Source organism: Rhincodon typus, chromosome 7, assembly GCF_021869965.1.
Source record: "Rhincodon typus isolate 14 chromosome 7, sRhiTyp1.1, whole genome shotgun sequence".
NCBI classification, from domain to species: Eukaryota; Metazoa; Chordata; class Chondrichthyes; order Orectolobiformes; family Rhincodontidae; genus Rhincodon; species Rhincodon typus.
The window spans coordinates 94,132,804-94,157,738 of NC_063338.1; the positions used below are offsets into that span (position 1 = coordinate 94,132,804).

At 47.2% G+C, this 24,935-nt stretch overlaps 1 protein-coding gene across 1 annotated transcript in view; it reads left to right on the plus strand.

The window, feature by feature from the left end:
- The window catches only part of desmb (desmin b), a 31,891-nt gene that overhangs the window by 2,719 nt on the left and 4,237 nt on the right, over positions 1-24,935 (plus strand). The window contains exons 2-6 of the mRNA XM_020521719.2: positions 12,109-12,169; positions 15,863-15,958; positions 16,990-17,151; positions 19,716-19,841; positions 24,206-24,426. Coding sequence (XP_020377308.1) covers positions 12,109-12,169; positions 15,863-15,958; positions 16,990-17,151; positions 19,716-19,841; positions 24,206-24,426 — 666 coding nt within the window. The remainder of the gene's footprint in view (positions 1-12,108; positions 12,170-15,862; positions 15,959-16,989; positions 17,152-19,715; positions 19,842-24,205; positions 24,427-24,935) is intronic.

A 24,935-nucleotide genomic window follows, 5' to 3' on the forward strand; every position in this document is an offset into this window, starting at 1 on the left:
GAGAGAGAGAGAGAGACTGAGCTAGTGAGTGAGAGAGAGAGACTGAGCTAGTGAGTGAGAGAGAGAGAGAGACTGAGCTAGTGAGAGAGAGAGAGAGACTGAGCTAGTGAGTGAGAGAGAGACTGAGCTAGTGAGTGAGTGAGAGAGAGAGAGAGACTGAGCTAGTGAGTGAGAGAGAGAGACTGAGCTAGTGAGTGAGAGAGAGAGAGAGAGAGAGAGAGACTGAGCTAGTGAGTGAGTGAGAGAGAGAGAGAGACCGAGAGTGAGCCAGCGAGCGTGATTGACTTGAAGAATGAGACGGGATACTGTTTCTTACTGCAGTCTCTTTTCACCACTGACCATCAATTAAAAATAGCCGCAGTAAATATGAAAGATGTTGCTGTCACCGTAACCAAGTCAAACACTTGGCAGCAAGTTTCACTCTGCAATTTAATCAGCCTTTGATGTAATGGTCAGTTAATTAAATGTCACCTCGTATCTACTGGGCATCAAGTTGCAGGTCTGTGCTGGGGTCTGACCTTAGCCGTGTGAATGTTAAACACAATGAACAGGCACTCTCTCTGAAACAGGATGAAGGATAAACAGTGGTAGTGTCCCTACTTCTGAGCCAGGAGGCCTGGATTCAAGTCCCACCAGCTCCAGAGGTGTGTAATGACATCTCTACGCAAGCTGATCGGGAAAGTCTTTGCTGTGGGAGTCACACATTTTACTCCAAGCAGGATATGTTATTCATGGCCAATTAGCTGAACCTCTTCAACTTTGCCCTCTTAGGCATCTCTGAATTAAACCCCTCCATTACTAGCCAGGCCTCCAGTTGCCTGGACCCCGTAGATCATAAAGTTCCTGTTTTAACTCTCTACATCTTTATTTCTCTCTCTTTTATCAATTATCCCTCTCTCTCTCCCGCTCTGTCTTGTCCTTCAAGGCATTCCAATAAATCTACCTCCTTGACTATCGATTTTCTTTACTCAGAGAGTAGTAAGGGCGTGGAATGCCCTGCCTGCAAAAATAGTAGACTCGCCCACTTTAAGGGCATTTAAATGGTCATTGGATAAACATATGGATGATAATGGAATAGTTTAGGTTAGATGGGCTTCAGATTGGTTTCACAGGTCGGTGCAACATCGAGGGCCGAAGGGCCTGTACTGCGCTGTAATGTTCTATGTTCTATGTTCTATGTCCTAATTTGTCTGCATGTCTTCTCCTGCAGCTTGTTATCAAATTTTTTTCAGACAACTGCTCTTTTAAAACAACTCGAGACGCTTTACTGCCCTCTGGAAGCTCTCTAAATGCAAGTTGTTTTGTAGTGCTCCTGTAAGAGGCCACTCGGTTCAAGGCCAGTTTGGGAACAGCAGGATCCCACAAAAAGTAATGTGCCAATGACCGGATAATGCTTTTGTTTCACAATGTGAAGTGAGTGATTAATAACGGGCAGCGCAGTGAGGCTGTGTACCCAGCAGCCCTTCAGAATACCACAGTGTAATTGTTTTTACGTTCACCTGAGCAGGTAAATGGCACAGTGGTGTAACATCCCAGGTGAAAACTGGAACTGATTGGGTAATGTAATTGTTCTGAAGAGGGTTAAACTTCATGTGACAGAGGCCCCTGAATGACCTCGAACATCGCTGACCCAGTTGCACGTGCTCACAGAATTATTACAGGGCAGAATGAGGACGTTCAGCCCATTGTGCTCGCACTGGCTATGCTATCCAGTCTCAGTCTCCCACCTTTGCCGCAAACCGTTCCATCCAACTCCCTCTTGAATGCTTCACTTGAGCCTGCTTCCACCACAGACCCAGGCAGATGGCTCTGGCAGATGGCAGCAAAGAGGCGCAAGGGTGCCAGCTTCAGTTACTTGGGAAAAGGAGCGTAGCTATGGCAGGGCAGCGCTCCCTCAGTACTGCACTGGCGTGTCAGTAACTCAGGGTCACAGTTTCAGGGCTGTCAGCAATACAGCTAGGACTGGGATGAGGAGAAACTTCTTTACTCAAAGAGTTGTTGGAATTGGGAATGCGCTGCCTGTGAGAGTGGGGGAGGAGGATTCCACAGGAGGTTTCAAACGGGAGCAGGACATATATTTGAAATTGAAGAAGTTAGAGGGGTACGGCGATAAGGCTGGAGAGCGGGACTAGCTGGGTGCCTATTTCAGAAACCAGTACAGAGACAATGTTGCGAATGGCCTCTTTCTGCACAACAAAACCCCAGCATTTTGTAAAGATCAAATCTACAGCCCGGAAAGATGACCCAGCTTGTCTGTGTCGGCGTGAAAGATCCAGGCAGAGAAAGGTGATGTGTGCAAATGGAGCAGCCAATCCACGCACAGCAAGATCCCACCAACGGCCCTCAGATAAAAGGCCTGATCGTCGATTTCTGCTGGTGTTAGTTGAGGGATTCATTTCCACCAGGATACGAGGCAGATTCCTCAGCCTCTCTGCCCATCTTTAAAAGGGTGAAAATCGCACCAATCCTTGTCTGAGCAGACAGAGGGAAATGGGTCCCATTGGCAGAAGGTTCTGGAAGCCAGAGGGCACAGATTTATAGTGTTTGGCAGAAGAACTGGAGACGAGGTGACTGAAACCCATTTTCCCCGGGATTTGAGGGTGTGGTAACTCAACTGTGGCTTCCAAATAGGGAATTGGAACATTATCTCCAGTGAGAAAAGTTGGCAGGGCTATGGGGCAAGGAAGGGATCATGGGACTAGCTGATTCATTTTGGCAATGAGCAAGCATGGACACGATGGGCTGAATGGCATCTGCAAACATTCAATGATCCTAGTGTCACGGGATGTTTCCTATCTATCAGTGAGTAGATGGTCCTCCAGGTGAGTATCTTGTCTGAGAGACAACACCTCAGACAGAGCAGGGGGTCCTGGGCTCAAGTCCTTCACGGTAACCTCAGCTGGTGCAGGAAGGGAACCCACGCCACATCTTAAGCCAGCCGCCAAAGCTAACCTATCCCCATACCAACCAGTCTGTTCAAAGATGCCGTTATACACCTCTGGAGCAGGAGTGAATCCAGGCCTCCTGGTCCAGAAGTAGACACACTACCATTATGCCACAAGAATGCTCAATTGCGGCTTTACTGTGTATCTAACCCCGTGCTGTCCCTGTCCTGGGAGTGTTTGATGGGGACAGTGCAGAGGGAGCTTTACTCTGTATCTAAACCCGTGCTGTCCCTATCCTGGGAGTGTTTGATGAGGGGGGACAGTGTAGAGGGAACTTTACTCTGTATCTAAACCCGTGCTGTCCCTGTCCTGGGAGCGTTTGATGGGGGGACAGTGTTGAGAGAGTTTATTTTCAGTTTGAAAGAGTAGAGAGAGCTTTATTTACATTGAAAGTCGGTGAATTAGAGATGATTGTTGTAACTGTACCTGAGCTTGATAAAGCATTATTAGAACAGGACAGCTAAACAATAAAAGGGGAAGTATGTTGCCTGATATCACAAACGGATCTTCCTTCCCCCTGTAGCACTTGTCTTTGGGAGAAAGTGTCTGATTATTTTAAGTCAGGCCACTGAAAGCTTTCCACACCCTGTTGTTGACCTTAAAAGGAGAAATGAATGGAGTAACAGAGAGAGAGAGGGAGGGGGAGAACAAGTGTTAAACGATTCCATCAGGTAACTTATAAATAATCTTCCTGGGTGACAGACTGAAGAATAATGCCAGAAAGGTCGTAGGCCTGGAGTTTATATTTTAGTTAATTTGTAATTCACAGAAATGTGACTGTACAGTGTTAATCTTTCCCCTCCCTCTTGAGACCACTGTGCAATATCAGCCTGGGATAATCCAGGGGCATGGGTTGGAGAAGGAATGACAATTTTCCCAATATTTAGTCAATGCCGAGGTTATGTTGGTCATGTCTCAGCAAGTAGCAGAGCCAAGAAGCTGTATGTTCCAGTCTCACTTTAGAGACCTGAAGGAGGCGACACTGAGGGACAACAAGATGTTAAACTGAGGTTCCTCGTCCCTGTGGTGTGGAAATGTAACGTTCATGTCGATACCATTTCGCAGGAGAGTCGAGGAGTTCATTCTGTGTCGGAATGGCCAGGTGCCCCGAACAGCACCGTCGAATGCAAACAGCCCCACATTGTGGGATCTTGCTGTGTGAAAAATGGTTACTGCTTTCCCCACATTGTAACATCGATGACACTTGATAGTGGAGCAGGACACAGTGCTGGGTAGGGGCTCATTGGCTGTAAAGCAGTTTCAGGACATCCTCCTCGCATTGTGAAGGATGCTACTTAAATGCAAGTTGTATCAGAGGAAGTCGGTACACATTTGCCTCCCACCTGACACTTGAAGTGGGCAGATGGCAGCAAAGAGGCGCAAGGGTGCCAGCTTCAGTTCATGGTGCTCATGGTGGTGGCAACAATAATCGGTGTGGCCCCTAACCCACTTCCACCCCACGGGGAGGGTATGGAACTGAGCATGATGCGTGGGTGGGCTACAAAGACAAGAGGATCCCGCCATCTTCCTTTGGGAAGGTGGGGATGGGGAGGCTAAGCAGGTGGTGGGGGTTGGTTGGAGGGCATTGGGCGCAGGAGTTGGGGGGATGGGTATAATTTTCCTGTTTGTCTAAATACCAGGCAGGAGTTCCCATCCGGATTGGAGTGAGTGTCAGTCGATCAGCCATCCTCCTATCGAAGGGCTGAATGGCCTACTCCTAGCTTCTCTGTTTCTTGTGAGAGGCTGAGGTTCCTTTCTCTGGTGCTTGGATGTTTGGAGGTGCCAGCTGTTCCTGGTCTGGCGGGGGGGGATCAGGCCGTTAGTGTATCACGCTGATGACAGGAAAATCCAAGGGTCCGGAGACTGGTTCCTGGAGTGCAGCCTGTTAACTAATATCAGATCTGTCTGCCTTACTAGCTCATCTGCTTCCTTAGCAACAGATACAATTACAACAGCTCACACTTCTGGACAGGCAAGAGCTGAATTGGGCCTTGAGACCTCACAAACATGTTCCACTGACCTTTCAGATCATGGCCATTCTTCTTCATGGCCTCACCTTTTCCCGACAGTGTGTCATTCCCTTCAGTTCTCTCAGAAAACAAAAACCTCTCACGATTCCAACAGACAGCCTGGAACAACCCAGAGCCCTCTCGACATGTATGGTCGAATTTTGACACCGGGTCATATTAGGAGACGTTAGGGCAGGTTAGCAAAAGCTGGGTCAAAGCAGTTGATTTCATGAGATCTCTTGAAGAGCAAGAGAGGTGAAGAGGCCTGGGATCTGAATCCCAGAGATCAGGGACCAAGCAGCTAAAGGCTTGGCCTCCAATGGTTGAGCTATTAAAATCAGAAATGGTGTTACAGTAGGGAGATCACAGATGGTTAAAGATAGAGATCTCAGTTCATTTCTTCAGTCGCGTCCCTCTATTTCTACATTAAGTTATGAGTGAATGAGGCAAAGACAGTGGAGAAAAGATTAGTTAGGGCATGGAGTGCACTGCCTGGAAATATGGGGGAAGCAGGCTCAGTGGAGAGATTCAAGGGGGTATTGGATAGTGTTTTTGGACTAGTTTCTTCTCTGAGAGGGTTGCGAGTCTTTGGAACTCCTTGTTACAGAGAGCTGTGGGAGCATGGCCCTTGTGTATATTTAACAGTGTGGAAGGAGATGGAGAAAAGGCAGGAGATAGGCACTAGATAATAGAAGCAGTGTCAGAATGATGGGCCAAATGGCCTCCTTCAGTGTCAGAATGAGTCTGTGATACTGATTCTGTGATAAGAACATAAGAACTAGGAGCAGGAGTAGGCCCCTTGAGCCTGCCCCGCCATTTAATAAGATCATGGCTGATCTTTTTGAGACTCAGCTCCACTTACCCGCCCGCACACCATAACCCTTAATTCCTTTACTGTTCAAAAATTTATCTAGCCTTGCCTTAAAAACATTCAGCGAGGTAGCTTCAACCGCTTCACTGGGCAGGGAATTCCACAGATTCACAACCCTTTGGGTGAAGAAGTTCCTCCTGACCTCAGTCCTACATCTGCTTCCGTTTATTTTGAGGCAATGCCCTCCAGTCCTAGTTTCACCTGCTAGCGGAAACAACCTCCCTGCCTCCACCTTACCTATTCCCTTCATAATCTTATATGTTTCTATAAGATCTCCCCTTGTTCTTCTGAATTCCAATGAGTATAATCCCAGCCCACTCAGTCTCTCCTCATAATCCAACCCTCTCAACTCTGGAATCAACCGAGTGAATCTCCTCTGCACCCCCTCCAGTGCTAGTATATCCCTTCTCCGGTAAGGAGACCAAAACTGCACACAGTACTCCAGGTGTGGCCTCACCAGGACCCTATACAGCTGCAGCATAGCCTCCCTGTGTTTAAACTCCATCCCTCGAGCAATGACAGACAAAATTCCATTTTCCTTTTTAATTACCTGCTGCACCTGCAATCCCACCTTCAGCGATTCATGCACAAGGACACCCAAGTCCCTCTGCACAGCAGCGTGCTGCAATTTTTTTACCATTTAAAACACAGTCCGTTTTGCTGTTATTCCTACCAAAATGGATGACCTCACACTTATCAACATTGTACTCCATCTGCCAGACCTTTGCCCACTCGCTTAGACTATCTATATCCCTCTGCAGACTTTCAGTGTCTTCTGCACACTTTGCTCTACCACTCACCTTAGTGTCATCTGCAAATTTTGACACACCACACTTAGTCCCCAACTCCAAATCATCTATGTAAATTGTAAACAATTGCGGTCCCAACACTGATCCCTGAGGCACACCACTAGCCACTGACCGCCAACCAGAAAAACACCCATTTACCCCTACTCTTTGCTTTCTACCAGTCAACCAATCCTCTATCCATGCCAAGACATTACTGTAATACCGTGCAACTTTATCTTATGTAGCAGCCTTTGGTGTGGCAACTTGTTAAATGCCTTCTGGAAATCCAGATACACCACATCCACAGGTTCCCCATTGTCCACCATGCAAGTAATGTCCTCAAAGAATTCCACCAAATTAGTTAAACATGACCTACCCTTCATGAACCCATGCTGGGTGTTCCCAATGGGACAATTTATATCCAGATGTCTTGCTATTTCTTCCTTAATGATAGATTCAAGCATTTTCCCCCCTACCGAAGTTAAGCTAACTGGCCTATAGTTACCTGCTTTTTGTCTACTTCCTTTTTTAAACAGTGGCGTCACATTGGCTGTTTTCCAATCTGTGGGAACCACCCCAGAGTCCAGTGAATTTTGGTAAATAATTACTAGTGCATTTGCTATTTCCTCCCATCACCTCTTTTCGTACCCTGGGATGCATTTCATCAGGGCCAGGAGACTTTTCTACCTTTAGCCCCATTAGCTTGCCCAGCACTGCCTCCTTAGTGATAATGATAATTTCTAGGTTCTCAAATGCTATAACCTTCTTGCCATTAGCTAGTTTCTGATCCATCTTGCCCTCTGTCAAAGCCTGGATTCAGAATCCAAATCTCTGTTTTAACTCTCAACTAGTCCCGTACACCCCTCACCCATTGTGTTCACTGTTTGCATTTGCACCCAGTCCCTGTCGCACTCAAGCTTACGCAATGCGATCGCAGCTGCTCCATTGCATATTGACTGTCAGATTGTCCTGACACATGTCTTTGAAGGTGACTGGTTTGAGTTGAGAAACAGGCAGGAGTCACTGACTTATAATTAGCGGCGTTGAGTACAAAAATAAAGAAGTTTTTGCGCAACAGTTCCAAGTGTCTAGTGCCGGAAAGTTGTTTAATTCTGGAAGCCAAACATCAGGCAGGATGCCATGTCCTTGAAGAGGGAACAGAGGAGATGATCAGGAAATTCTAAAATATGACCAGATATGCTGAGATTCTCAGAATAAAGGGGCACCAATTTAAGACTGAGATGAGGAGGAATTTCTTCTCTCAGAGGATTCTGAGCCTTTGGAATTCCTTGCCACAGAGAGCTATAGGGATAGAGTCCTTGTGTACATTTAAGGCTGAAATAGATGGATTCTTTATCAGTCAGGGGATCAAGGCTTATCGGGAAAAAAGCAGGAAAATGGGTGTGAGGAATGTTGGATCAGCCGTGATCCCATTGAATGGTGGAGCAGGCTCGAGGGGCCGAATGGCCTAGTCCCGCTGCTATTGTTTTACGGACTGGGAGGATGACATTGTTCTCCGTGGAGCAGAGAAGTTTAAGGGGAGATTAAGCAGAGAGGTTTTGAGAGATTGGAGAAGTGGGTTCCACTAGGAAGATGATCAGCAGAGAACACCACTGATTGAAGAGAAAGGAGTCTGAAATGAAATGAGGGATCTGTCTCACTCAGCGAGTCGTGGGATTTGGAATGTGCTGCCTAGATAGGGCAGTGGAAGCATATTCATCAGGAATGTTCTAAGGGGGTTTGGATAAAGAGATGAAGGAGAAGGATTTGTGGGAATGAGCAGGGGTGTGGATAAAATGGAGCTCTCTTCCACAAGTTGGTACAGGACACTTTTTGTGAATGTGATACCTCTTACTAACCTCCTGCCTTGCTCAGTTTCTCTTCTGTTTGGGAACCAGACTGTGGATTAAAATATCACCTCGATTAGACACATGCAGAATGCAATGTCTGATGTGTCTGGCTTGCCCTGTCTGTCCCGCTTTCTCAAACAGGTGAAGCTAAATAGTTCCATGACTCCAGATGTGAGGAAGAGCAGGGAAATTCTCCCTGTGTCCTAACAATATATATCCCATTATCACATCACTGCACCATGTGATGGGTCATTTACTCTTTCTGCTTTGGTGAGGCCACACCGAGAATATTGTGTGCAGTTTTGGTCTCCTTTTCTGAGGAAGTATGCTCTTGCTCTCGCGGCAGTGCAGAGAAGGTTTACCAGGCTGATTCCGGGGATGGTGGGTCTGACGTATGAGGAGAGATTGACTGGGTTGGGATTGTTTTCGCTGGAGTTCAGACGAATGAGGGGGGATCCCATAGAGACTTATAAAATACTAACAGGACTGGACAGGGTAGATGCAGGGAGGATGTTCCTGATGGTGGGTGTGGCCAGAACCAGGGGTCACAGTATGAGGATTCAGGGTAGACCATTTAGGACAGAGATGAGGAGACATTTCTTCACCCAAAGAGTGGTGAGCCTGTGGGATTCGTTACCACAGGAAGTAGTTGATGCCAAAACATTGAATTTATTCAAGAGGCGGCTAGATATAGCACTTGGGGCGAATGGGGTCAAAAGTTATGGGGAGAAAGCAGGATTAGGCTGTTGAGTTGGATGATCAGCCATGATTGTGAAGAATGGCAGAGCAGGCTCGAAGGTCCAAATGGCCTCCTCCTGCTCCTATCTTCTATGTTTCCATGAACGTTTTGAAGTCTTTTTTATTCAGTTGTGGGTGTAGCTGGCTGGCCAGCATTTCTTGCCCATCCCTAGTTGCCCCTTGAGAAGGTGGTGATGAGCTGCCTTCTTGAACCACTGCAGTCCTCCTGCTGTGGGTTGACCCGCAATGCCATTAGGGAGGGAATTCCAGGATTTTGACCCAGCGACAGTGAAGGAACGGCGATATATTTCCAACTCAGGATGGTGTGTGACTTGAAAGGGAACTTGCAGGGGGTGGTGTTCCCATGTATCTGCTGCCCGTGTTCTTCTAGATGGAAGTGGTGGTGGGTTTGGAAGGTGCTGTCTGAGGATCTTTGGTGAATTTCTGCAGTGCATCTTGTAGATAGTACACACTGCTGCTACTGAGCATCAGTGGTGGAGGGAGGGGATGCTTGTGGATGTGGTGCCAATCAAGTGGGCTGCTTTGTCCTGGATAGTGTCAAGCTTCTTGAGTGTTGTTGGGGCTGCACTCATCCAGCCAAGTGGGGAGTATTCCATCACACTCCTGACTTGTGCCTTGTAGAGGCTTTGAGGAGTCAGAAAGTGAATTACGTGACAATAAACCTGTTTCTAATTCTAATTCTACACGCCACAGTATTCCTAGCCTCTGACCAGCTCTTGTAGCCACTGTGGCTCGTCCAGTTGAGTTTCTGATCAATGGTAACGCCCAGGATAGTGGCAGATTTAAGAATGATCACTTCTTGCAGTATTAAATGGAAAGAATTTGAGCTCAGTAGCTCCTGCGAACAATAAGAAAAATAACCGATTAATTGGTTTCAGAGATGTTAATTAAAGGCACCAAGGAGTACTTATAGATCATAGAATCATAGAATGCCTACAATGTGGAAACAGGCCATTTGGCCCAACAAGTCTACACCATCCCTCCGAAGGGAATCCCATCCAGACCCATCCCCCTACCCTTTTCCCTGTAACCCTGCCTTTGTTTAAAAATGTGCCGCAGAATATTTTAAAACTGGAGAAGGCATCAGAACATTCTGGTGCAGGGCGTCTCTGGCAGTGCAGCACTCCCTCAGTACCTCTCTGGAATGATTCAGTTTGACATACCCGAGTCTCGGGAATCGGATTAGAACCCGTCACTTACGGCTGAGATAGGAGAGATAGCTGCCCATTGATCCAGGACTGACTGACTCATAAGACTGGAAAAATGGAGTGTTGCACCAACTGGGCCTGTAATCAGAAAGACTAATCTGTGCCACTGACCTCAAGCGACTGGGACAAGACCAGATTTATTGCGAGAGCAGCTGAGAATTAAGGTAAAAATAGCAGCAACTTCAAGGGTATTTAGGACTTAAAATAACAAATTCCAATCGCAAGGGGAGGTTAGCAAATGGATGCTCACCGAAAATAACTGCACATTGCCACCTGATGCCAAGGATGAGAAGTGGGGTAGGCCCTCTAACAAAGAATAGGGTGAGGCCTAGTAGGGTGAGCCAACAAATGGGTAAGGTAAGGCCTAGGTAATAAGGGAGAGTGAGTCCTCAGACATAGGAAGAGATAAGGCCCAGGGCAAGGACTGATGTCTAGGGCAGTTAAGATAGAGGGTGAGGCCTGGCATAAAGGAAGGCAAAACCTAAATCCAGCCACAAGGTGAAGCCAAGGATAAGGCCTAGAGCAAAGGACAAGGTGAGGCCTAGGATGGTGAGGCCTGTAGAAAATTAGGGATAGGGCGAGTATTAGGGGGAAGGGATATGTTGAGGCCTAGAGGGCAGTTGGCAGTGGAGTAAGGCCTGGGATAAGGGGCAGAGATTTGATGTCTGGGATGTTGAGGCCTAGGGCAAGGGAGATGGTGCTGCCTGTGGCAGTTAAGCAATATAGTGAGAGCAAGGGATAGGGTTGAGCCTTGGATGATGAGGCCTGTAGGACAAGGGATAGAGACCTCACAGAGTGATGACCAAGGAATAAAGGATAGGGCAAGGGTCAAGAAAAAAAAAAACAGGAGTGAGGCTTAAGACAAGGAATCTACGACAAGATGAAAAAGGAGAAATTCTTGGTGAAGTAACTCCAAGAGGCCAGTATCCCATCACCAAGCCAGCCTTTATTTACATATGCATAGTACATGACACTGATCCAGCTTCCTCAGAGCCAGCTCTCAGAGTGAGCAGACTGTCTGACACTCCTGTTGTTAACTGTTAGCCAGGGCTCCCTGATTGGGCCATGCCAACAGCCCCAATCAGGGAACTCATATTCTATGAGGTCCACCTGACTGACCTCATTATAATCACTACACTTGGTCAGATTGTTCTGACTGTGCTCAGGACAGTGTGGGGAACTTGGGCAGGAAGATCCCTCCCCCAGATTTACATCATTAGGGGGAGGCGAGGGCCTAGTGGTATTATCACTGGAATGTTAATCCAGAGACCCAGGTAATGTTCTAGGGACCTGGGTTCGAATCCTGCCAAGGCAGATGGTGGAATTTGAATTCAATAAAATATCTGGAATCAAGGATCTAATGATGACCATGAATCCATTGCCGATTGTCGGGAAATACCCATCTGGTTCACTAATGTCCTTTAGGGAAGGAAACTGCCATCCTTACCTGGTCTGGTCTACATGTGACTCTAGACCCACAGCAATGCGGTTGACTCTTAACCGCCCTCTGGGTAATTAGGAATGGGCCATAAATGTTACCCAGCCAGTGGCGCTCTCATCCCGTGAATAAATAATGAAAAAAAAGGAGAAAGGGAAAGTCATTCAAAAGCCTGAATAGTTGGTCTATGAAGAGTGAGGTTCAGATTGAGATCACTGTGCTTTTAATCTTTCCTCACAGATTACAAGATGAGATCCAGCTGAAGGAGGAGGCTGAAAATAATCTTGCTGCTTTCCGGCATGTAAGTCTGGTCCCAGAAAAATCCCAGGAGGAAGTTTGAAACAAAAAAGATCAAAAACGGAAGTTGCTGGAAAAGCTCAGCAGCACCTGTGAAGGAAAAAACAGAGTTAACGTTTCAGGTCCGGTGACCCTTTCTCAGAGCCATACTGAGTATGTTAATGGTTCTGAGGAAGGGTCACCGGACCCGAACCGTTAACTCTGATCTTTTCTTCACAGATGCTGCCAGACCTGTTGAGCTTTTCCAGCAACTTCAGTTTTTGTTTCTGATTTACAGCATCCGCAGTTCTTTCGGTTTTTATTTAAAGAAAAGGATGATTTTTTAAAAAATTTACTTTCAACTCTTCAGTTTGTTGATTGTAAAATAGTTTGAGCGATGGGATGAAAAAGAGATTTCAACAGGCAAAGAATCACCCAATCAGGTATCGAAGATCCTGTTCTCTTTCTGATTGACTGTATGGTGGCAATGGCGGGGGGAAGGGGTCATCATGAGGCTCAATTGACCAAATGGCAGGGAATGTTGGGAAGATGTGGGTGACCAAAATAGAGGCTTCATGGTATTATCTCTAGATTACTGACTCAGGTAACGTTCTGGTGACTGGGTTGGAACCTGGCAGGTGGTGAATTCAAAGTGAAAAGAAATGTGGAGCTAAGAGCCCAAGGATGGTCATGGTACCATTGTTGTAAAAACCCATCTGGTTCACTCCTTCAGGGGAGCACAGCCACCATCACTGAAACTTGCTTCCAATTCACAGAAACATAGAAGATAGGAGTAGGCCATTCAGCCCTTCAAACCTGCTCCACCATTCATAGAATATACAACAGTACAGTGCAGGAACAGGCCCTTCAGCCCACCGTGTCTGTGCTGAGCGTGGTGCCATTCTAAACTGATCCCAGCCGCCTGCACATGGTCCATATCCTTCTATTCCCTGCCTGTTCCTGAGTCTGTCTAAATGTTTCTTAAACGTTGCTATTGTAAAGAACATAGAACATAGAACATAGAACGTTACAGCGCAGTACAGGCCCTTCGGCCCTCGATGTTGCACCGACCTGTGAAACCAATCTGAAGCCCATCTAACCTAATCTATTCCATTATCATCCATATGTTTATCCAATGACCATTTAAATGCCCTTAAAGTGGGCGAGTCTACTATTTTTGCAGGCAGGGCATTCCACGCCCTTACTACTCTCTGAGTAAAGAACCTACCTCTGACATCTGTCCTATATCTATCACCCCTCAATTTAAAGCTATGTCCCCTCGTGCTAGCCATCACCATCCGAGGAAAAAGGGTCCCACTGTCCACCCTATCTAATCCTCTGATCATCTTGTATGTCTCTATCAAGTCACCTCTTAACCTTCTTCTCTCTAACGAAAACAGCCTCAAAACCCTCAGCCTTTCCTCATAAGACCTTCCCTCCATACCAGGCAACATCCTGGTAAATCTCCTCTGCACCCTTTCCAATGCTTCCACATCCTTCCTATAATGCGGTGACCAGAACTGTACGCAATACTCCAAGTTCGGCCGCACCAGAGTTTTGTACAGCTGCAACATGACCTCATGGCTCCGAAACTCAATCCCTCTACCAATAAAACCTAACATACTGTACGCCTTCTTAACAACGCTATCAACCTGGGTGGCAACTTTCAGTGATCTATGCACATGGACACCGAGATCTTTCTGCTCATCCACACTACCAAGAATCTTACCATTAGCCCAGTACTCTGTATTCCTGTTACTCCTTCCAAAGTGAATCACCTCACACTTTTCCGCATTAAACTCCATTTGCCACCTCTCAGCCCAGCTCTGCAGCTTATCTATGTCCCTCTGTAACCTGCAACATCCTTCCACACTATCCACAACTCCACCGACTTTGGTGTCATCCGCAAATTTACTAACCCATGCTTCTACGCCCTCATCCAGGTCATTTATAAAAATGACAAACAGCAGTGGCCCCAAAACAGATCCTTGAGGTACACCACTAGTAACTGAACTCCAGGATGAACATTTCCCATCAACCACCACCCTCTGTCTTCTTACAGCTAGCCAATTTCTGATCCAAACTGCTAAATCACCCTCAATCCCATGCCCCTGTATTTTCTGCAATAGCCTACCATGGGGAACCTTATCAAACGCTTTACTGAAATCCAAATACACCACATCAACCACTTTACCCTCATCTACCTGTTTGGTCACCTTCTCCAAGAACTCAATAAGGTTTGTGAGGCACGACCTACCCTTCACAAAACCGTGTTGACTATCCCTAATCAAATTATTCCTTTCTGGATGATTATAAATCCTATCTCTTATAATCCTTTCCAACACTTTACCCACAACCGAAGTAAGGCTCACTGGTCTATAATTACCAGGGTTGTCTCTACTCCCCTTCTTGAACAAGGGGACAACATTTGCTAGTCTCCAGTCTTCTGGCACTATTCCTGAAGACAATGACGACATAAAGATCAAAGCCAAAGGCTCTGCAATCTCCTCTCTAGCTTCCCAGAGAATCCTAGGATAAATCCCATCCGGCCCAGGGGACTTATCTATTTTCACACCTTCCAGAATTGCTAACACCTCCTCCTTATGAACCTCAATCCCGTCTACTCTAATAGACTGTATCTCAGTATTCTCCTCGACTACATTGTCTTTTTCCTGTGTGAATACTGACAAAAAATATTCATTTAGCACCTCTCCTATCTCTTCGGACTCCACGCACAACTTCCCACTACTGTCCTTGACCGGCCCCAGTCTTACTCTCGTCATTGTCTGCTTCTACCACCTCCCCTGGCAGTGTGTTCCAGGCCCCCACCACCCTCTGTGTATAAAACACCTGTCACACATCCCTCTTAACCTTTTCCCCCCTCACCTTAAACCTATGCCCCCTAGTATTTGACATTTCCACCCTGAGAAAAAGACTCTGACTATCCACCCTATCCATCGCTCTCATAACTTTGTATACCTTTACCAGGTCGCCCCCTCAGCCTCGGACCCTCTAGCGAAAACAACCCAAGTTTGTCCAACCTCTCCTTAGAGCTCACACACTCCGAACCAGGCAACGTCCTGGTAAATCTCTTCTGCACCTTCTCCAAAACCTCCACATCCTTATACTGTCAGGGACCAGAACCACACACAATACTCCAAATGTGACCCAGCTAATTATTTATAAAGTTGTATCCATACGATCGTGGCTGATCACCTAACTCAGCCCCCGTTCCCCCTTTTTTCCCACATCTCTTTAGCCCTGAAGACTATAACTAACTCCATCTTGAAAAGGAAAACTCCAGATTTATGAGCTGAATCAATTTGCCACCAGCTTCCAGGGTGGGATTTGAACCAGAGCTTTAGCCTGGAGCCTCAGGAGTGGCTTCTCCTCTGACATTGTCACCATACCACCCTGCTGCTATGTGAGGGGCAGGGTGGGGGTCTGCATTTTGGATAAAAGAGCACAAAGAAAGGGCTAGAGAGATGGGTTTTGCTGCATATTATTCAGTATGATCAGGATTGAGCAATGCAGCATTCCTCTGAGCCATCTGTATCCTCCACTAATGCCCAGCACAGAGGACCCTTATTTAAGGGGCGTCCCACTCTCCTGTGTGATAGTTCGAGGCCTCACAGGGCTGTCAGAAGAATCTCACCGTGTAAGGGAGCAGTCGGGGGTATTCACCATCACTGGAGCTATGTTTTTTTCCTGTTTCTAGGATGTCGATGCAGCCACCCTCGCTCGCCTCGATCTGGAGCGAAGGATTGAGGCCCTCCAGGAGGAGATTGCATTCCTCAAGAAGGTCCATGAGGAGGTGAGTCGACATCAAGCTCCTTCATCCAAAATCTCCTCCATTCTCCAACCGGTTTCCCAGATACAGGGCCAAGCTCCCATCAAACACTCCCAGGGACAGGGACAGCACGGGGTTAGATACAGAGTAAAGCTCCCTGTAACTGTCCCCCATCAAACACTCCCAGGGACAGGGACAGCACGGGGTTAGATACAGAGTAAAGCTTCCTCTACATTATCTCCCCATCAAACACTCCCAGGGACAGGGACAGCACGGGGTTAGATACAGAGTAAAGCTTCCTCTACACTGTCCCCATCAAACACTCCTAGGACAGGTACAGCACGGGGTTAGATACGGAGTAAGCTCCCTCTACAATGTCCCCATCAAAAACTCCCAGGACAGGGACAATGGTTATGAGATTTACTTTAAGGTGTCCTTGTTGTGTCTTCATGTAGGAAAGTAAAATATATTACAGAACATAGAATCCCTACAGTGTGCAAACAGGCCCTTCAGCCCAACAATTCCACACCGACCCTCAGACCATCCCACCCAGACCCATCCCCTTATAACCCACCTAATCTACACACCCCTGAACACTATGGGGCAATTCAGCATGGCCAATCCTCCTAACCTCCTTTGGACTGTGGGAGGAAACCAGAGCACCCAGACGAAACCCACGCAGACACGGGGAGAATGTGCAAACTCCACACAGACAGTCACCTGAGTGTGGGATTGAACCTGGGTCCCTGGTGCTGTGAGGCAGCAGTGCTAATCACTGAGCCACCATGCCACCCTAAATATTGAATTTCCAGGACTGCTGGAAGGGTCTCCTTTCTCTTTAGAAAATTATGTTCCACAGAAAAATGTCCTGCATTTTGACCCTTTAACCATGTCAATGGGACATGGGAACACTGGCACTTGGAATGGTGTTCAGTGCCCTCTCACTCACTTCTGGGGCCGGTTCACAGAGTTTCCACTTGAACGGAGCAATGCCACGGGTGATCCAACAAAATGATTGTCTTTTGTATGTTTTTTTTGTCTTCCTTTGTTTGAAGGAACTGCGGGAGCTGCAGGCTCAGCTCCAGGAACAGCAAGTCCAAGTTGAAATGGACCTGTCGAAGCCTGACCTCACCGCTGCTCTGCGCGATATCCGAGCACAGTACGAGTCCATTTCAGCCAAGAATGTCCAGGAGGCTGAAGAATGGTACAAGTCAAAGGTTGGTGACCAGTTCTCTCCATTACTTACCCAGTGACGGGTGCAGGGGCCTTTGGGTGCAATGTGGGGAGGGGCGTGTGTGGATCTAACAGCCAAATGGAATGGAAAAACGAACTCAAAGCATACTGTGCCCACTTGGCATAGCGGGTGGATGCCAACAATTTCCTGCTTGTTAACTCAACAGGCAGGGCTTCAGGTTTAATTTGAGAATGCAGGCTTTGTAAGGTTTGTGTTGTGCAGTGGTAATGTCACTCCCTCTGAGCTAGTAGGCCTGGGTTCAACTCCAACCTGCTCCAGAGGCATGGTATAACCTGGGCTAAGCTTCTCAGAGGGCTCTGACAGGCTGGACGCAGAGAGACTGTGCCCTGAGCAGACGGTATAATCTCAGAATAAAGGCTCACTCTTTGCAGACAGAAATGAGGAGAAATGTCTTCTCTCAGAGAATTGTTAATCTGTTGGACTCTTTATCATCGTTCAGTATATTCAAGGCTGAAATAGACAGATTTTCTATCAGGAAGGGAATCAAGCTTCATGGGGGAAAGGCAAGAAAGTGGTGTTGAGGATTAACAGAGCAAATATGATCTCATTGAATGGTGGAGCAGAATCGATGGGCTGAATGGCCTACTTCTGCTCTAACATCTTATGGTCTTATGATCTATGACTAACAGGCCATTCAATTTTAACAAATCACTGCTAGTAGTCCCTGAACATCCCCAACATTATCTTCTGAAGGGCTTTGAAGGGAAATCTCCAAATATCGGAGCAGGAATGGGCCATTCGGCCCCTCGAGCCTGCTGTGCCATTCAATAGGATCATGGCTGATCCGATATTCCTCATATCCACTTTCCTGCCCTTTCCCCGTAAACCTTGATTCCCCAACTGAACAAAAATCTATCTCAGCCTTAAATATATATACATAAAGGCTCTGCGCCCCACAGCTCTCTATGGCAAGGAGTTCCAAAGACTCACCACCCTCTGAGAGAAGAGTTTAGAAACATAGAATCCCTGTAGTGCATAACGAGGCCATTCAGCCCCCTAGATCTGGGCCATCCCTCTGAAGAAGATCCCAGTCCTAGCCCTAGCCCCAGCCCTAGCCCTATCCCTTTGTCCCCACATTTCCCACAGCCAATCCACCTAACTTGCACATCTTTGGGCTGTGGGAGGAAACCCACACAGACAATGTGCAATCTCAGCACAGACTGTTCCCCAAGGCTGGCATTAAACCCAGGTCTGTGAGACAGCGGGTGCTAACCACTGAGCCACCGTGACCCCCCACTACCCCACCCCTAAGGGATCTACAATGCAGTACCTTTTTGAAGGCGTTGCTAAAGTTTATGTAGACAATGTCAACCGCTCTGCCTTCACCTATCTTCCTGGCCACCTCTTCAAAAATTAAAAATTAATTAAATTCCTCCTCATCTCGGTCTCAAATTGTGGAGGTGCTGGTGTTGGACTGGGGCGGGCAAGATCAGAAACTACACAACACCAGGTTATAGTACAACAGGTATATTTGAAAACACAGGCTTGTTGTGGTGTGTGATTTCTGACCAGTCTTAAATTGGTGCCTCTTCATTCTGAGACTATACCCTCTGGTCCTAGACTCTCCCATGAGGGGAAAACATCCTCTCAGCATTTACCCTGTCAAACCCATTAAGAATCCTAAATGTTTCAATGAGGTCACCTCTCATTCTCCTGAACCCCAGGGATCAGATTCCCGACCTGTTTAGCCTTTGCTCATAACAGAAATCCTTTCACACTGGGGATCATCCTAATGAACTTTCTCTGAACTGCCTCCAATGAAATAATATCTTTTCTTAAATAAAGGGATAAAACAGCTCACAGTGCTCCAGATGTGGTCTCCCCAGCACCTTGTACAGTTCCAGTAAGACTACCCTACCCTTATACTCCAACCCCCTTGAAATAAGGGCCAACATTCCATTACCCTTCCTGATTCCCTGCCGCCCCTGTGTGCTAGCTTTCTGTGTTTCACGCACAGAAATTGTGTGTGTGTGTGCGTGCGTGTGCGTGTGTGTGTGTGTGTGAGAGAGAGAGAGATGGAGACAGAATGTGTGTGTGAGATGGAGAGAGAGTCTGTGTGTGCGTGCATGTGTGTGTGTGTGAGAGAGAGAGAGATGGAGACAGAGTGTGTGTGTGTGTGTGTGTGTGTGAGAGAGAGAGACAGATGGAGACAGAGTGTGTGTGTGTGTGAGAGAGAGAGAGATGGAGACAGAGTGTGTGTGTGAGATGCCTTGAGCAAGGGGAGGAGGTTCAGAAGGAGAGTCCTTCATGTTGAGCTCAGCTGGTGTGGGAATTAAACTCACAAACACACCATCCAGCCAACTGAGTTAACTGATCCCACCTCCTCTGACTCAGATTAATCCCAGCAACTGGCAACCGTGAATCTACTGGAGTGATCCCTGATCGTGTCCAAACTATAGCAGTGAGCTCGGGGACGATTATAAGCACCAATGACATAGCTCCTTGTGCACGTGCTCAGCAGGGTGAAGGTACGGTCAACCCTTTACTCCACACTTTATGATGACCCCTGACCTCCTCCTCTTTCAGGTCGCTGATTTGAATCAGAGTGCAGCCAAAAACAACGATGCCTTGAGACAGGCCAAGCAGGATGTGATGGAGTACCGTCACCAGATTCAGAGCTACACCTGTGAGATCGATGCTCTCAAAGGAACTGTGAGTGTTTAATGAGTCTCTGAGACTTCATCCCCATGTGGCATGGTCAATGAAAAAAGCGCTTGCATTTCGATAGCACCTTTTATGGCATCAGGACTTCACAAAGCAGTTTACAGCCAGTGAACTACCTTTATTTATATTCATGTAGGCACCGTTGCAATGTGGAAAAGTCCAGCACACCAAATGAACAGAAACAGAGATTGCCAGAAAAGCTCAGCAGGGCCGGCAGCATTTGTGGAGAGAAACCAGACTTAACGTTTCGGGTTTAGACACCCTTCCTCAGAACTGACGATGGCAAGAAAATTGTTGGTTTTTACGTGGAAGATAGGGTGGGTGAGGGGTGTAAGGAGATTGGGACGGACTTGGGGGGTCATTTTCATTGGAGCAGAGGAGATCGGGGGGTTGGGGTGGGGGAACATGGTTGAGATGGATAACATTATGAGGGGCACTAATAGAGTAAACAGAAAGGAACTTTTCCCCTTGGTAGAGAGATCAATGACCAGGGAGCGAAGATTTAAGGTAAGGGGCAGGAGGTTAAGAGAGGATGTGAGGAAAACTGTTTCACACACAGAGGGTGGTGGGGGGGGATCTGGAACTCGCTGCCTGTAAGAGTGGGAGAGGCAGAAACCCTCATAACATCGAAGCAATGTTTTGATGTACGCTTGTGATGCCAAGGTATACAAAGCTATGGCCAAGTGCTAGAAAATGAGATTAGAGTAGTTAGGTGGTTGTTTTTGACCAGCACAAACTTGATGGGCTGAATGGCGGTTCTCTGTACTGTGTAGACCTCTGTGATTTAAGCCTTCACTGACAACAATGTGTCAACAACCAGGCATTCTGCCCTTGGTGGCCCTGTTTAAAGGAGAAGCCAATATTATTGAGGTCACTGAGGAGAGATCATCTGTTACTCTTCGAACCTGTGCCATCCCAGCAGATGGCTTCGGTGTAGTGTCTTATCCAAAAGACAGTGATGCCCCTGGCAGGGCAGCACTCCCCCACTGGTACTCACTCTGGATTCTAAACTCCAGTCCTTCATGCCTTCCACTCTCTGGAGTGAGAGTACAACCAAACGAAGCACCAGTAAAGGGTTAATGACAAAAACAAAGTTGCTGGAAAAGCTCAGCGGGTCTGGCAGCATCTGTGAAGGAGAAAACAGAGTTAACATTTCGGGTCCGGTGACCCTTCCTCGGAACTGCAGTAACTCTGTTTTCTCCTTCACAGATGCTGCCAGACCTGCTGAGCTTTTCCAGCAACTTGGTTTTTGTTCCTGATTCACAGCATCCGCAGTTCTTTTGGTTTTTATTTAAGGGTTAATGACACCCTCCCACAATTTCCTCAGCAGTAATCACAAAATCTTGTGGGCTTTTGGATCACCTTCTGCTTCTCGTATTTCCACACAGTCAGTGGGAAAGGTACACAGCCGTTGGCAAAGATGGCAGCGGAACTGAGGGATTCCATCGCTCAGGAAATCAAACAGATGAGGGTTTTTTAAAATTCATTCACGGGATGAGGGCGTTGCTGACCAGGCAGCATTTATTGCCCATCCCTAATTACCCAGAGGGCAGTTCAGAGTCAATCACATTGTTGTGGGCCTGGAGTCACATGTAGGCCAGACCAGGTAAGGATGGCAGTTTCCTTCCCTAAAGGGCATTAGTGAACCAGATGAGGTTTTCCTGACAATCGACAATGGACTCACGGTCATCATTAGATTCTTAATACCAGATATTTTATTGAATTCACATTCCACCATGTGCCGTGGCGGGATTCGAACCTGGGTCCCCAGGGCATTATCTGGGTCTCTGGACTAACAGTCCATACCTCTAGCCATCACCTGTCCAGTTGTATGTTAGGTGACCTGATGTATATATTATTAAAATGATAAAAAGAAAGGTTGTTTGGGGAGAGGTGAAGAAGTTGTTTCTCCTTGCTGTGCCATTATATTCCGAAGGAATTCAGGAATAAGATGTGGGATTTACCTACGCAGGGAGTGCTGGTAGCAAGCAGCATGCATATATTTAAAAAGAAAGTTAAATGGAAGCTATGTGATGCATGAGGGGAAGGAAAAGATTAGATTGAAGGAGTAGAGTCAATGGAGCCGAAACACAGCATAGACTAGATGGACCAAATGGCCTCTTTCCATGCTGTAAAGGTCACAGCCCAGATCTTAATGAAATGACACACGTTACATCATGTACAAAATTGTAGGATTCCAGGCTTGAAGGATAGATCTGGAGCCAATCTTTTCATATTTGCTAAGTTTTTATTTGCAGAGATTCACATTGCAAGCATGCATCTCCGAACTCAACAGCTGAGTTCCTTGAGAAAAACAGAAGTTGCAGGAAAAGCTCAGCAGGTCTGGCAGCATCTGTGAAGGAGAAAACCAGAGTTAGTGTTTTGGGCCCAGTGACCCTTCCTCAGAACCCTTCCTCTCTTCACAGATGCTGCCAGACCTGCTGAGCTTTTCCAGAAACTTCTGTTTTTGTTCCTGGTTTACAGTATCCACAGTTCTTTTGGTTTTTAGCTGAGTTCCTGAGTGTGGTAAATCCCCAGTTTATGCTGTATACCTGAATGCATTTCAACACTCAGTTAATACCCAATGAATAGGTATCCTGTTAATCAGACTCAGTTAGATTATAACACTGTCCACCAGGCTTTTTTGGAGACTGGGAACTTGTATTGGGGCAATGAAGAGTCGAAACGTCAGCTTTCCTGCCCCTCTGGTGCTGCCTGGCCTGCTGTGTTCCTCCAGCTCCACCCTGTGTTATCTCTGACTCCAACATTAGCAGTTCTTACTGTCTCTGGGATGAGGAGAAATGTCATCACCCAGAGAGTGTTGAGCCTGTGGAATTCTCAGTCACAGAAAGCGGTTGAGGCCAAACCTTTAGATATTTACAAGAAGGAGTTAGATACAGTTCGTCGGGATAAAGGGATCGAAAGGTATTGAGGGGAGGGGCAAGTGGGAACTGATTTGGATACAATCACATGAACCAGGAACAGGAGTAGGCCACTTGGCCCTTTGAATCTGCTACACCAGTCAATAAGATCTGCGCTAACTCTACATTCGTGCACATAGCCGATAACCTTTCACCCCCTTGGTCATCAAAAATCTATTGACCTCTGCCTTATAAATATTGGGCAGCATGATGGCTCAGTGGTTAGCACTGCTGCCTCACAGCACCAGGGACCCGGGTTCAATTCCACCCTCGGGCAACTGTCTGTGTGGAGTTTGCACATTCTCCCTGTGTCTGCATGGGTTTCCTTCGGGTGCTCCAGTTTCTTCCCACAGTCCAAAGATGTACAGGGTAGGGTGGATTGGCCATGCTATGTGCCCTATAATGTCCAGGGGTGTATAAATTAGGTGGATTAGACATGTGGAAATGCAGGGTTACAGAGAAAGGTAGGGGGATGGGTCTGGGTGGAATGTTGTTCGGAGGGGCAGTGCTGACTTGTTGGGCCGAATTGCCTATATCCACTCTGTAGGGATTCTATGATTAAAGATTCTGCATCCACTGCCTTTTGAGGAAGTGAATTTCAAAGACTCACATCCCTCTGAGGGGAAAAAAAAGTTTCCTCATCTCTGTCCGAAATAGGCGAATCCTTGTTTTTAAACTATGACCCTAATTCTAAATTGCCCCACAGGGGGGAAATGTCCTTCCCATATCCGCCCGATCAAGTCCCCTCAGGATCCTATATTTTTCTAAACCCCAGAGGATACAGGCCGAGCCTGTCTGGCTTTTCCTCATAAAGTAATCTGCTCCTTTCAGGGATTAGTCTGGCGAACCTTCTCTGAATTGCTTCCGATGTATTAACTTCTGTAAATGCACTGACTAGCTCTGTACACAGTACTCCAGATCCAGTCTCACCAATGACCTGAATATCTGAAGCATCACCTCCTTGCTCGTGCATTCAATTTCCCTCACAATAAAACATTACATTCTATGAGTTTTCCTGATTACTTGCTGTACCTGCAGACTCCCCTTCTCCGATACATGCACCAGGACACCCAGATTCCTCTGCAACCTCTCACTGTTTAGATAATTTGCTTCATCCTTTTTAATCTTTCTGCTAAAAGAGACAAGTTCCCACTTTCGAAAGCTGCACTCTATTTCCCAGATCGTTACCCACTCAATCTCTGTAACCTTCAGGCGATCGTAATGATTTGGAACGGGCTTTGAAGGGTCAAATGAGCTACTCCTGCTCCTATTGTCGATGTTTTTGACTTCAGGAGCGCTCGAGGCTGCTGTTAGAGCCTGCTGTTTATTTCTCTCGGGTTTTGGGCCAAGCTGGGTGTCACTGTAGTATCAGCAGGGAACCGGAGCTGGGTGTGGGTAGTACAGAGCTCTCACTCGGAGCTGTCTTGGCAGAACGAGTCCCTGATGCGGCAGATGCGGGAGATGGAGGAGAGGTTTGCTGGCGAAGCAGGTGGCTACACCGACACCATCACACGCCTGGAGGAGGAGATTCGCCACTTGAAGGACGAGATGGCACGGCACCTTCGGGAATACCAGGATCTGCTCAACGTCAAGATGGCCTTGGATGTAGAGATTGCCACCTACAGGAAGCTGCTGGAGGGGGAAGAGAGCAGGTAGGTCCCTCTCACCTTCACTTCTGTCTGTCCCCACAGGTTTCCTGGGCAGGGGGGTATCAGGGAGGGGGGAGGGGTGTTTGAAACAACTCCACAGGCGCCGGTATCCCATCACATAGTCACCCTTTATTTACACAAGGAGAGCCCTTGTCACTGATCCAGCTCCCTCAGAGCCAGCTCTCAGAGTGAACAGAATCTGTTTCACTCCTGCTTATGTCTGTCAGCCAGGGTTCCCTGATTGGACCTGAGTAACAGCCCCCAATCAGGGAACTCATATTCTATGAGGCCCACCTGACTGACCTTGTTACAGCCACTCTCGGGGATGAGGTGTGAGCTCATGGGTGACTGCTCAGTCCCTGGCAAAAATGGCCAATAACCTCAAATGTTCACTTCAATTTGAACATTTTCATTTTTCTGTCATCAGGGGGTGCAGTGCTCCCTCAGCACTGACCCTCCGACAGTGTGGCGCTCCCTCAGCACTGACCCTCCGACAGTGCGGCGCTCCCTCA